This window comes from Cinclus cinclus, chromosome 5 (genome assembly GCF_963662255.1).
Source record: "Cinclus cinclus chromosome 5, bCinCin1.1, whole genome shotgun sequence".
Lineage (NCBI taxonomy): Eukaryota > Metazoa > Chordata > Aves > Passeriformes > Cinclidae > Cinclus > Cinclus cinclus.
In genome coordinates, this window is record NC_085050.1 from 12,618,888 (window position 1) to 12,633,189 (window position 14,302).

Sequence of the window (14,302 nt, forward strand, 5' to 3'; positions counted from 1 at the left end):
TGCTCGTTACAGGCCTGAACGTGCACATACCTGAATAATCAGTGCTGCTGCTGCCACTGAGTTTATATTCAGGCTAAACACTCAGGTAGGATGCAGGAAGTTTCATCTGAAGGGAGCAGCCACTAAAAGTAAGTGTTAATCGTACCTGCAACAGAGAAAAGCTTTCTACTGGATCATCCAAAATAGTGCCCCTTCTGGGTTTTTTCCACCTTTACGAAAGACTTGTTTTACTGTTCTTCGAATGTGAGTTAACTTTGCTTATCAGTATCAGAAAAGCAAGCCCCTGCAGGGTCCTCCCTGACAAATGCTGCAAGGCAGCCATGTCCTTTCCTCTGCTCTGAATGCAGTAATCAGAGAAATGCAATTTTCCAGTAGCTCTTGACAGCTTACATCAAAGGCACAGAAACTGTTTCTGGACATTGAAAAGATAAAATTCTAATACTAACTGATGACTCCTTCAGTTTTTATTGCAGTTCAATGTAAACAGAGGCTGCTGGTTTTGAAAGCATATGTTCAGATCTGTCAAAGTATATGTATGGCAGAGGTGATATCTGCTAGTAAAGGCTGATGTTTGCCATCATGTGCATATTCTTGATTCAATCGTCTCTATGGCACTAGCTGTATGTGTGTGCTTACACCGTCCACAGATGTCTGTCTTTACATGGGCATGCATACAAACACAAACACATGCATATGCATTAAATGGAAACTGTAACCCAATCGTAACCAGGGGTTTAAATTAATCGTAATACATACACACACTTACAAACATTGGACTATATTTAACTTTCATATAAGCAGTGTAGAACTATTATCTTCTGAGGAGGTCTGCAGTGTATGAGTCAGCCCCAAAGCCTCTTAGCTAGCCCATGGAAAGATGCCACTGACTTTATTGGGCTTTGGATCAGTCTGAAACCAATGGTTAATTGTCTTGTATAATATAACTTTCCCTTCCAGCAAACTTAAGATAAACTTAGATTCTAATTCCAACAACTCTATATTTTTTTCCAAACAAATTCCTTAGGGAATGGAAATGCCCATTCTTGTTCTGGGCATTTTTCAATGCTTTTTTGTTTCCTTGTTTTGAAAATTGATTCAGTCATGTTAAACATTATGTAAGCTTGAAAAAGATCACAGTCTCCAACAATGCAAAGTGAAATTCTCATGCATACATAGCTCGGAAATAAATGTCATTAGCAACATCAAACTTGGCTAGTATTAAAGCCATCTTTGAGGAAGGGAAAAAAAAATCACATTTGGAGAAATTAAGCCTGATGTTTTAGAGAGTAAGAGTAATTTAGGATTACATGTCCATCTCAGCTTTCTTATTTTATTATACACCCTGTGCAAACTTCTATTTGCTTTCCAGGTGTTTTGAGATGGATTTATTTGAGTATGTACTTGAAATTCGCACATATTTAGTGAAAAATTAACATACCTGCACAGGTCTTGAATTAAAGGGATAAGTGTCTGAAGATCTACATTTGAACTCTGAGCTATTAAGGCCATTAAGTTCATCCTAATTCAGGTATCTCACCAGACAAAAATGTAGTTAAACTCATATTATTTTTAAGAAACTGCTCTTGAAGAATCTTTTGACTACCAATCCTCCTTTGACTAATTTCTAAATTAAAAATTTGAGTTAGAAACTCATGACTAAGATTTCTGAATGCAGATTTAGTACACGCAGTTAATACTTAAGCTGTCCTTAAAAAGAATGTGGCTGTGCTAATCACTAAAGCTCACATTTGGGTTATTATCTATATTGATACCAGTGGTATCTGATATAATCACTGTTGTGGAGACATCATGCTGCTTCCTGGCACTGTAGGCTCTCAGCTGATGAGCATCTCACAGGTTACTGGAGTTTGGGTTCCCTGATAAGAGGCAACAGAGAACATCTCTGTTCAATAACATACAGTCGACATATTCACTGGGTGCCTGCAGTCTTAATTCGAGGCAATTAATGTTTAAAGTGCTAAATTGTTTTGAAAACCACTGAATCCTATTTCTATGTCTATTCCAGTCCCATGCCATATGTACTGTGTTTTGCAACTCTGTATTTTGTTTTATAAATAAAATTTAGTGTATAATATTTATGTAGCCTCCTACCAAAAGAGAAGATTGACAATGTCACAGAAAGAAAAATCTTTGGTCAGACTGACAACATCTACAACATCCCACTGTCTCTTCTTGTGGTATACCACAGACTCACAGTAAGTAAGTTTTCACAATAAGTCAAAAGCTCGTTACAAGGTTTAGAAAAGCATTTATGGCTTTTAGTGAGTCCAGTGAGAGGAGCAGATGCTCGCCAGGACTAATGCACACAAGCTTGCCATAATGCGAGGGCAAGTCTCAGAGCCTCCACTCCCTTGCTGATGTAAATGGGAGCAGAGCCATTGGCTTACATCTAAATGTAATGTAATGTAAGTCAATCACCCCTTGAGTTTTAAAGCATCCTTACTTCGGTATTTGTGTTTGCTGATATTTGCATAATAATGCCCAATGCACACAGAACACTGCATCAAAAGAAGGTTGCTCCTTTCCTCCAGCTTGTCTTTTGGAAACAATTCTCTTTTCCTTCATTCCTGAGAGTTCCCCATACCACTCGCAATCTTCCAGCTAACATTTTTGCCATCCTTTGCTACCAGATCTCTTTCCCTCATTCTGCTACTGCCTTTCTCTCTGACATGTAAATACAGCCAGAATTATGGCAAAACCTCTAAAAACTGCCTCACTTGAGTGGTTTCCCTCTTTGTACCCTAACACTGGCCAGCAGCGGCGGTGGTCAGAAGGTCTTATGTGTGTTTGTTGTTATAACTCTTTCTCCAATACACATCACGTGCACACCCGCCCTGCCTGCTGCTGTGTGCCTGATAAAAAACACGGCAAAAGCACTGCTCCATTAAGCTGAAATTAATATTTAGTTTGGGCTGCATTTTTTTGTGCCTGGGTGCCTGAACCTGAGGTCTGTCCGGTGCTAATCACTGTGACCCCCCCTTCTCCGTTGTCTGCCCCAGCTTCCATGAGAACGGACCATAGGCATAGAATCAGTCTCAGATTTTAAATGTTGCTCCTACAAAACTATGTCCCCAGGGCTTGTCTCACAGCTCACTGGCAAGGCCTGTACTATTGAAGTGGGTAGCTTTGATGGCTGTATGACATACGCAAGAGATGTGTTTCTCTTCTAAGCTAGAAGAAATGCAGAGGGTGTTGTTCACACCGTCGTGAGAATTGGTTGTGGGCCGAGGGGCTCTCTCGCACTCCGGGCAGCAGCGGAGTGCACGGCGGAGCCGGCTGCAGGCACTCGGGTCCCGGGAGGAGTTTGGCTCCGTGCACAGTGGGATCCTTATCTGCGCCACTTCCCCAGATGAAAAGCTTTGCACGGGGGTTTTATTGCACATTCCTGGTCGCACGAGGGGGACTGGGTCCAGGTAGCTGCCTCCTCGCTTTCCCTTTAATCACTGCAGGGTGGGAACCGGATCCAGCCTGGAGGGATAAAAGATCTCTGAGATGAAGAAGTACAATGGAGCGGAGTTAATGTCGGTCGGTTTACTGCTGTAAGCAAATCACTGCCACATCTCTCTGTGCAGCACGTTAAAATTTACAACTCGTAGTTAAATGAGTCAGAGCTGTTGCTTCAGGTTCTGCTTCCAGCTTCTCCTGCCACAGAGCTAGACAGACAATGGGTCCGTGTTGCAGAAGGGGCCTCGGGCCAGCCCCAAGGAGCTGTGTTGCAATGCCCATTATCGCAATGCCTCATTTTTAGGCTCCCTGCTGTGGAACAGATTGCTCAGGCCAGGGACAGACACCACTGTGCTTCACATAAGGTGTGGAGAGAGTTAAAAGCTAATAAAAGAAAATTCCAGAGGTCCACAAACTCCTTGGGTTAGAATTTAAATATATTCTACTAGAGATGCATATATATAGATTATATAGATGTAGATGTAGATGTAGATATAGATACAGACGATATAGGTGATACGGACATGAATAGATATCAATATATCGTGGGGGCTAGAACTATGAAAAGGCAGGAAGAAGGTGTCTCTTTCTGCCACAGACTCCCTTACACTTCGGCAGAAGTCACATCAGCATGCTTTTTGTGAAGAATTAGAGAGTGAGTGAACTACCTCATTGCATCCAGGAGCTCACTGGGTACAGCATATTATATTCCAAGCAGTGGGTTACTTACTCACCAGTCACCACTCTGCTGGATTAATTTGGACAGCCCCATGACTGCTCTGAGCAGTGTCCTGGTCTCAAGACTGCTTATGCAGCTGCTTTTTTTGCTCTCTCTGGCCACCTCCGTGTCTAATATAAAATCAAATGTATCATTAGAAGAGATGAAGAGCAATTACCTCTGAGTCTCTAATAAGCTGGTGATTGGTATTTTGGCTTTGCATACAGAATACCTGAGTTCAGCTGTTTACCTAAATTCAGGTAGTGTTAAGAAGTTAGTGCCAAACACCCCACTTCCTCCTGAAGGTGTCCTGACGGTTTGTTCAACAGACCTTTCACTTTCCAGATTTTTAGGAAAAAGGTTTGATGTGACTCAGGAGATTCACACAAAACTATGAGCCTGGATTTAAGATCATAAGCACTGCTGAGAAGCACTCAGCCCCCTCCCCTTCCCCTGGCCTTTACAATGGGCAAGTTAGGCAGCTTCCCTGGTTTTGCCTCTGATTTCTTAAGGTTCTGTTCTCAGGCACAATCCTGAGCAGCAGGAGGCTGCTGCTGCGCCTAACTCACTTGCTGAATTTAGCCTGCCCTAACTTTAGAAAGCAAGCTTTTAAGCTGCCACTTCGTTTGGGCAATACGGAAAGCATTCGATAAAGTATTCGACGGGGCACCGACTTGTGTTTCGAGTGAAAGAGCGAATTCGGAAAGAAACCCCCAAAGCACGAGAAATTCAGAGCAGATGACAAATGCGCGGTTTAACCAACCATTTGCGCAGCAGGTTTACCCGGTAGTCACCTTCTCTGAAGCTAAAACTGAAGGAGAGCCTTTCCTTGCTTTTTAAGTTCTCAGCCCTCTCTGTGTGCCACTCTGCCCTTCTGCCACAGCCGGAGCCGGGCGCGATCCTGCGGCGTTCCCAGCCGGGGCTCCCGAGCTTGCACGGAGCCGGTGCGGGGAAGATGCGCCCGGGGGCTGCCCCTGTGTACGGGTAACGGAGCCATTCCCTTCCTTGTGGGAATTAGAGTAGAAAAATGGCTCCTCTTTTATTTTGTATGTGTTTCTGCTTGTGTTTGCTTCCTCTCGGTGCTCTGGCTACTGTGAACTGTATTTCCTACGCTCCGTGGAAAGTGTCTCACCAAGGCGCTGTCGCTTTCCCACGGCAGAGCCAGCCTCGGCTGTGAGTCCGTGGCGGTACGTGGATGTGCTCGGGGCCCCTCTGCTTTCTCTCGTCTGCCGAGGCTCTCTAGGAGTGCGTGTGGAGATATGGATGGAGGGGAGGAGGGTACCGGCGTGACTGGGGAGGGGTGGCGGGGGAGAGGGGAGTTATTAGGAAACTTTGCTTTGGCTACTCTCTATCCTTGGGGCTGCGTGGCGCCAGCACCCTCAAGTTGAAAGGAAAACAGCCATTCTCACTTCCAACTGCCCACTGAGATCCTTAAGGCGACAAAGACACAAAAGTGAGTTTTATTTGCTGGTAAGCCAGAGGCAAGAAAAAAGAAAAGCCAATTCCCCCTTAAAAAGAGCCGACAAATCCTTTTTGCTCTTTTGTGTGAGCTTTTCCTATTCACATGGAGCGTTCATCCGTGTGATTCCCAACTTATTGTCATTACTTAGTTATTAATTGTTCTCATCTGGGTTTAATTGAGCAACCAAGGACTTTAGCCCAAGGGTCAGGGAGAAAACTTAAAGCAAAGACATGTTCAATAGGAATCCTGCGCTTCGAATATCCACCCCGAGTTAACATAATGTAAAAAAAAAAAAAAAAAAAAAAAAAAGACAAAGCAGAGAGATGAAAGGGTCCCGCTTTGCCCGGAGTCCCGCGCCGCAGCGCCCAAAGGTGCCGGCAAAGAGGAGCAGCGCTTGCGGGGAGCCAGCTCGAGGTAGCCCTCCCTGTTTAAAATTTAAAATCTCTCTCGGATTTTAAGGACATCTTTACAGGATAAACCCGGCCTCCTCCGCGATTAGATCTCCCCAAACCCGGGATCTAATCGCACAGAGGCTAGGTTAGAGAGAGATAAGTTGGAGATATCCAGCCTTTTTCTGCCAGAGACACAACGTGGGAAAAAGTCGACACAGATCTTTCCCTCTCCGGCGCGGCGTTGGGGTCAGGATCACAGACACTGTCATTTGCACAGAGAAAAGAAATGATCGGAAAAGAAAAGGGTTAGGGAAAAAGTACAGGAAAAAAAAAAGGGGGGCAAGAAAAGAAAACAAACAACTACAGAAGCCCCAGACTCACCCCAGCTCAAAAATGACTGGGCGGCCACAGCGGAGCGAGATACGAGAAAGGGGATTAGAGCAGCGAGCTCTGGAGAAAGTGACTGTGTTCAGGTATGTTGTTTCGCTGAGTTATTGAAAGCATCACTGATACTCAGGAGATGATAAAAGTCCTGCCTCGCCCCCAGCTACAGTCTCGCTGGAGCCACAGTGCCTGCAGAAGATTGCCGAGCCTCATTACAGTTAATTATTTTCCTTCTAACTTTGCTTCAACCTTAACGTTTTAAATTGCTGTAAATGAAAGCAGCGGGGTAGGGGGGAAAGACAGAAAAAAATATAGAGTCCCAGTTTCTCAGCACAAAGTACGAAATTAAAAGAAAGATAAAAAAAAGAAAAAGAAATAAAAAAATAATAAAAAGGAGGAAACCAACGCTCTCCCTTACCCGAGGGATTCGTCAAACCAAACCGGGTGGAGCGGCGCACTGAGGGGGCTCAGGGCGCAGCCGGGCGGGGAGCGCGGCGAGGCGGCGGCGCCGGCACGGGCGGGATCGGAGCCGGGGCTGCGTGTCCGCCGATTTCCCCCGCGGGGCTCTCGGCCGTCGCCAGCGGTTTCTTCGGGGCTGTGGTCGACCGGACGGGTTTCCAGCGGGGCCAGCCGCTAAGAACGGCGGAGCGGCTCGAAAGCCCGAGGGTGGGCAGGAGACACGGCGCCGAGCGGTCCCAGCCGTCAGACCCGCGGGTTCCGCCGGGCTCGCACCCGTGCCCAGCACCACCATCCCCATACCCCAGCGGCTCCGGTGCTGACACCGCCTCGCCCTTTGCGTCCTTTACCCCCTTCTTCAGCACCAGGCGAACCGCGACAGCCGCCGCTCCTCCCCACCGCCCCAAAGTCCGGGGCTCCGCTCCCCCGAGTAAACTCGGCCGGCAAATGGAGCTCTGGTGAAAGCCCTTTATCTCCCGCTAGGCTTGGCGCTGAGGAGTGGGGCATGCTAAACCCTCCCCAATCATCACAGCCAGCGGGGCCTGCAGCCGGGACCCTCCCAGAAACGGGACCGGGAAGAGAGAGGAGCAACTTTTCTCTTTCCTCCGGCTAAAAAAAACACGACAGATCCCAGCGCCACTGGAGGAAGCAGCAGCAATCACATGCACTCTCAGGGCAGGGATGCAGAGGGAACTGCTGGCAAGGAGCAGTGGGGGGAAAGGAGAAAACCTCAAAGAGCTGCGAGGACAGGGCAGCTCTGGGATATACAGAAAGTTGAAAACACAGCTGCCGTCTCACCATTCAAGTCTGAAATTTTCTGGACAAGAGGTAAAGTGGCTACTGTAGCCAATCTCTCTTTTGTCCCCCAACACACAAATTCCATCTCCTCTTCTGTCATCCCCGAGAAGGCAAAGAGCAAGTAAGCAATTAAACAGTAGCTTAAAATTAATTTATTTAACAAATATAGCTATAATATAAATGATAATAAAATTTCAAATATACAGTATATTACATAGTACACAGGGCCCCTTCCAAAGGAGCTGGTGGAGGAGCAAAGAAGGTAACAGACAGCACTGTTACATGGGAGTGGGAAAGGCTGTTTTACACTTCTGCCTCTTGACCTCGCCTTGCAGAAATGAGAAATGTCCCGTTTTTCAGTCCCCTTTTTCCATCTGTTCCACAGTTCCTTCCCCCGTGGCAGGGGGCTCTCTGCAGGCTGCCAGCTAGACCCAGAGAAGCAGGACACAGTTGGCCCATTACCACCCTGCACCTGGAAAAAGCGATGCCTCAGGTTTCTGCCAGCTCCCCAGGACCGCTGAGGAAATCAGAACAGTGCTGGGAGAGGGGCTCAGCATCAGAGGGGGAAGCAGATAAGCCAAGCAGAGCCAGACTGGAGGAGTCTCTGCCACAGGGTCCATGGGGAAGTCCACAGAGAAGAGTCAGAGGAGCAGGGAAAGAATGTGTGTGGAGCCAGTGGGAGCAGCCAGCCAGCAGTGCTAGGCAGGGCTCACCTCAGGCTCTATGTGAGGTGGTACATGCTGTATCCCACATGTGCTGTGTACAGTCCCACAGGAGCCACGGGCAGCCCTGCCCGCTGAAAAGGGCTGGAGGCACCGTACAGGGAAGCACCAGCCACAGCCGGACCACCCAGTGGGAAGGAGATGCCAAAAGCAGCAGGCGGGAGCATAGGCTTGGCTGCCATCTTCAGCTTCTCCAGCTCGGCCTCCTGGAGCCTCTTGGCCTTGGCGCGACGGTTCTGGAACCAGATCTTCACCTGGGTCTCGGTGAGGCTGAGCGAGCTGGAAAACTCTGCCCGCTCGGCAATGGACAGGTACTGCTTCTGCCGAAACTTCCTCTCGAGGGCCAGCAGCTGTGCTGTGGTGAAGGGCGTCCGGGGCTTCCTGTTTGTCTTGTGCTTGCGCAGGGTGCAGGCAGGGGGGCTCAGCCGCCCTGTGCCCGGGAGCAGCCGGGGGAGAGGGGGGGAAGGAGAGACATCTTGGTTAGCAGGGCCCAAACCCCACAGAACCTGCAGAGTCCCCACCCTACCACAGCCGAGGTGTGGAACGGGGGAAGTAGGGTCCCCACTCGAAGCAAGCTGCCCCCACCAGGGTTGCCTGGGGCACACTTAAAATTCCCATCTCCCGTTCCAAAAAAGGAGAGCAGTGGTTCGTATCAGGAAGCTCTGACTCTGCTGAGAAGAACACGGCAACGGGCAGGACTCAGACACCCACAAACCCTCTATCTCCTGCCTTCACGGCTACCCTGGCTCATGCAGAGGAGACACAAAGAGAATGACCCTCCAAAAAGCAGAAAAAAGTCCTGTCCTTTTTATCGGATTACAGGGGAAAAAAAATAAACAAAACGGGCTGGCTTCTCAGTCTCACACCCTCTTCATTAGGCCCCTGGGAACCGGATTAAGTATGCAATTAATTACAAGGTCTGAATTGACACTCCTGCTCTATCTACTCTTCACCGGCCTGCTCCTCTCCTCTTATTTAACATGTCTAAGAACCTTCAGCATCCATCTGTCCCGGGTTTACTTAGCATCCGCAAATTTTACTTTGCAATTTAAATACATTAACTGCTGCTGTACTCTACACAAGTCCTGTCGGGAAATCTGACGTTCTCCAAGGGAGAGAGAAAGCATCTCTGTTTGTAGCTTTACTAAGGGCACCCCAAATGCTTGGATAGCCTCAGCCCAAGGTCACCCCTTTCCACGGGATCCCTGGCAAGAAGGGAGCGCGTCCAGGCCGAGGGCAGCCAGCCCATGCTACCCAGACTCCGGCTCAGCGCAGCCCCTGGAAATTAACGGGCTTCTCTGATCTCGGCTCCCATGTTGTTATCTGTATTAATTTGGATCACTCTGCATTAAAGCAGGAAACCATCGCTGATTGTGGCTCTTCAGACTTTGGAGATACACCATTTAAGACATCAGCCGGCGGGGCTGAAGCCCGCATAGCTCCCGCTCCTAGGAAACCGGTCTGTGCGGATCCTTTCGGAATTACTTGAGCCACTTTCTGAGAAAGCCTCAGTGGTGTTGAGTCAAAATTTCCGTAGCTAGGTCGAACCCCAGGTTAAATTAACAGACTAGACGTGTTGCTTTTTCTCCTCTCGCCCCCCCCCGCCCCCCGTCAACATTTGGCATAAGATCTCACCCTGGCACAGCCACTCTTCCTGTGCGTTCGCAGCCACCCTCCGCACATTCTCGAATCCGTTCAGTACTTTAGACAGATCGAACTGGCGAGAAAAGCGCGAAACGCACGGCAGGGCGAAAGCGACAGGAAAGCCCCGGCCACCCGCTCCGCTTTGCCCTCGGTCCGCCCGCCCCTACGGGAAGGCCGCAGCCGCCCCAGAGAGCTCCCATCCCATTACTTACTCGGGGGAGGCGGCGAGAACCGCGGGGTTTGCATCCAGGGACTCCGCTCCTGCTTCTCGGGGCTTTCCGCCTTGACGAGCGTGTCTTCGGGCAGCTTGACCAGTCCCCCGACGGAGAAGTGCCCGCCGAGGGGCAGCGGGGAAGGAGGCGCCTCGGCCGACAGCGCGCCCAGCCGAGGGCTGAGGCTGGAGCGGGCGGCCGGCCCAGCGCCCGGCGGGGGCCCGGCGCCCTCGGGTCCGTCCCTGCCTCCCGGCTTCCTGTGGTCGGCCATGAGCGCCTCCACGCTGAACGGCAGGAGGGATGGGGAGACCTTGGGCTTGTCGCTTTCCTCCTCCCCGCCCATCGCCGCCGCGACGGGGAGGGCGCCGCCGCCGGGACTGCTGAAGGCGGATGCGGGCAGCTCGTCGCTGCGGACCCCGGTGGGCGCGGCGGTCATATCCACAGCCGGGGCCATGCAGGGGCGGCCCGCCGTCGCCACCGCAGAGCCGGGCGGGAGCGAGCAGCGCCGCCGCTCATGAGGCCGGGGCACGGGGGCCGCGGACAGCCGCCAGCAAGCTCCGGCCCCGCGCTGGGGGCGCCGCCTCATAAAGCGGCGCGCGGGCGGCTCCGCCCAACCAGCGCGCGGGGGGCGGGGCCGCGCAGCCCCATTGGCTGCATCCCCGGCGGCGCGCGGGGGGCGGGGCCTGGATCGCCGTCGGAGCGTCCCGCGCGCCCCGCCCCGCCCCGCCCCGTCCCGCCCCGCATTCCCCGGTCCCGCCCCGCATTCCCTGGTCCCGCCCCGCATTCCCTGGTCCCGCTCCGCGCCCCCCAGTCCCGCTCCGCGTCCCCCGGCCCCGCTCCGCTCCGCATCCCCCAGTCCCGCCTCGTCCCGCATCCCCCGGTCCCGCCCCGCATCCCCCGGTCCCGCCCCGCATTCCCCGGTCCCGTCCCGCATCCCCCGGTCCCTCCCCGCATTCTCTGGTCCCGCTCCGCGTCCCCCAGTCCTACTCCGCGTCCCCCGGCCCCGCTCCGCTCTGCATCCCCCAGTCCCGCCTCGCCCCGCATCCCCCGGTCCGCATTCCCCCGGCCCCGCTCCACGCCTTAGCTCTCATCTCAGGAGGGGGAGGAGAGGAAGGCCGGGGAGCAGGCGCAGCGCTCCGCTGTAGAGACGGGAAGGCTCAAAACTCGGGGAAAACGTATTAACGTTGGAAAAATTCCTGCCTTTCTGTTCGTAAAGCGGAAGAGAGCGAGCCCGAGCCCGCTATTCTGCAAAACTGGCAAATACCGGACTGTCCCGAGTGCAACCTCTCCAAGGGAAGAAGACCCTGCCCGTTCCGCAGTCATTTTATGGTTTTGGGATTTTTGTTTTGTTTTGTTTTTATTTGTTTGGTTTGGTTTGGTTTTTAAATGAACGCCTGCGGTGTGTTCGATGTGACATCTGCGTTTATATATGTACCCACATAAACGACGCATAAATTGAGCTACTTCTCGTGGCATAGATGTGTGAGTGTCTGCAGATAACAAAATGTTCGTTCACGTCAAAAGGAGCACATAAGCCCCTGAGCCCTTAAAGTCCCGGCTATTTTGTTTTGTAAATTCGTTTTACGATCCCTTATCCCCGCGTCCAGGACGGATGTGCAGTAAAACGGAGCCGCTCTCTAATAACGGGATTGGCCGCTCGCTGAGAAAAGTTTATTGATAGCTGCAGGGCTCTAATCTCCTCGGAACACAAGAGCCTCTTGCAGTCATTTAAGGGCAATTATCTAAACGGGGAGGGACAGCGAATTCCCTTTCCTTTTAACTGGACCCTATAAAGACGGTAGATTAGGAGCATATAGATTATGAAATGAATTGACATAATAGACATTTTATTAACTGATAAGCAACAGGATCTGATTGAAATGAATTGTCCTGTGCGCAGCTCCATACACACTTATCTCACACACACGTGAGCATATGCCCTTGCGGGGTATTTCCTGTGTCCTGCAAGTACATCACACCCACCTCCCGCATGTGCTGTGCTCACGGAGGAGCCCTCTCATCTGTGGAGGTGATCTGGAGGCGGTTTGCGGGCTACTCCCGCAGATTCCTATACATGAAGGTGAACGCACTTTGCGCTGGCATATAGCTCACATTGGTACATCCAGCTGCTCTCCCGCTCCGTGCTGAGCGCTCCTGCGAGGCAGGAGCAGCGGTGCTGCCGCCCAGCCCAGCTCAGCCCGGCTCCGCGTCCCGCCGGTGCCGCTGCCGGTGCCGGTGCCGGTATCCGCAGCCTCCCCCGCGCCCCATCGAGCCTGGGGGCCGGGTCGGGCCGCGTCGAGGAGAGGGGGTGGGGGGTGCTTGGAGAAGCGGCTGCATTGCTAATTGCGAGAATAAACAATCTGTCACGATTAGTCAGTGCCTCTAATAGGCAGACAAGTGATGTTGTTTTTAGGCGCCAGCAGCGGTCTGATCAAAGGCTTCAGCTGGAGGGGGACTATTGAGGACGTTAACCCGCATCAAGGGAGCAAGGCGCCTTAGCCCTGGGACATCGCCACATTCAGCCTGACAAAATTAGTTTGCTCTACCAATCACACGACATTTTCCCAAAGCTCGGTACTCGGCACGAAGATGCACCCCCCCCCCACCCCACCCGCGACTAAGAAAACACGCACATGTATCGATGCGTCGTGTTTCACAGTGTCACGGTGCCCCCTCCACCCGATCCTACAGGTAGGATCTTGTTTTGTTTGGGTTTTAAAATTGTTATTATTTTTCCCCGATTCCAAACTTAACCATGCAGTAGAAGAAATTATGTGTTTATTAGACCTCGAGGCAGCCCCTGGGCTGAGTTCAATCTCATTGTTTCATGGAAATATGAAAATGAAAATTAGAGCTGCTGGCTTTTTTTCCCCTTCCTCACTTTTCTTTGGCATAATGATTTGAACATTGGGATGTTGCTGAGGTTTGAAGAGATCCGAGTGCGTCCCATACCGGGAAGCGCGATCCCGCTCTCATTTAGAGTTGACAGAATGAGATAATTAGCTCTTTATTTATCTCCCAGCAATGAGCGCTTTGTGTTTACATTTCTGTCATACTCGCTGGTATTTCAATCACTGTAGCAATCACCATAGCAAGGACTTGATTCTAATTCACATGCTGGCTTTTCATCTGTTGGGCTGAAATCGAGATGCCAGTAAAGTTTCTTTCGTTTCTTGCTCATTTTTTCTTTGCCTTCTTTCTTAATGAAATCTACAATTCTTAAGTTAGGAATGGAGAAAATAAATTTGCAAAACGAAATCTCCCCCAAGACTGATTTTTGTGTTCAGCGGGAATTTTTTACTTTCCAAACTCTTCCTCCCTTGCTTACTGCACTTTGGGTGACCAAAACACCACTTGATTTTAGGAACATTTTTAGTACCTGTTTCGTGTGGTTGATACTCTGGTTTGCTTTAAGGTACCTCTCTTATGTTCCGCCTTGGGCTGCAAGGAAGATCGAAGTGAAACGGCAGAGGGAAATAGGTGACTTTATTGGTGCTTGTTCCAGTCCGGTGTTTTTATTGGGAGCCGTGGCGTTTCCCTGAAGGCGGTTGTGCTAGATAACAATATTGGGCAATTAGCATCCTAAACAGTCCCGTTTCAATATAATGAATGTGCTAGGCAAAGCCATTACCCATAGCATTTTATTTCGGTGGGAATACAACAAGGGCTGGGAAGAGTGCGTGGGGGATGGGGAGAAAGGACAGGAGGCAACGCTAATCCTGTTCAGGGCATTGTCTGCCTTTTGCAAATGTTATCTTTGACTTAAAGGCAGAACTCGGAAAGGAGAGGGGTGTTGTTGTTTCCCTTGTTTCTATTTTATTTCTCCCGAGACAGCAGCTCTTAGGAGACCAGACAGTCCCGCAGGACACGAGCCGGCTTTGGGGACGGGCAGGCTCCGGGGCACTTCTGCGCACTCCCTGCGCGCTCCCTGCGCGCCCTTCAGCAGCCTTGCTTCATCTCTGCGAGACTCAGCCCTGGGGGCAAAGAGTCAGAACCGTCGCAAGTGCTAAAAATGTCCCGCGGGCTTTACAAGCCCTCAAAGCCCTTCA

The 14,302-nt window shown here is 50.9% G+C and overlaps 1 protein-coding gene across 1 annotated transcript; it reads right to left on the reverse strand.

The window, feature by feature from the left end:
• Window positions 1–7,869: 7,869 nt before the first annotated feature.
• On the reverse strand, window positions 7,870–10,707 carry MSX1 (msh homeobox 1). Its single transcript, XM_062493375.1, has 2 exons — window positions 10,254–10,707; window positions 7,870–8,827 (listed from the first exon to the last, which is right to left on the reverse strand). The coding sequence occupies exons 1-2, from the start codon at window positions 10,705–10,707 to the stop codon at window positions 8,397–8,399; spliced, it is 885 nt and encodes a 294-aa protein (XP_062349359.1). The 3' UTR covers window positions 7,870–8,396.
• Window positions 10,708–14,302: the final 3,595 nt, after the last annotated feature.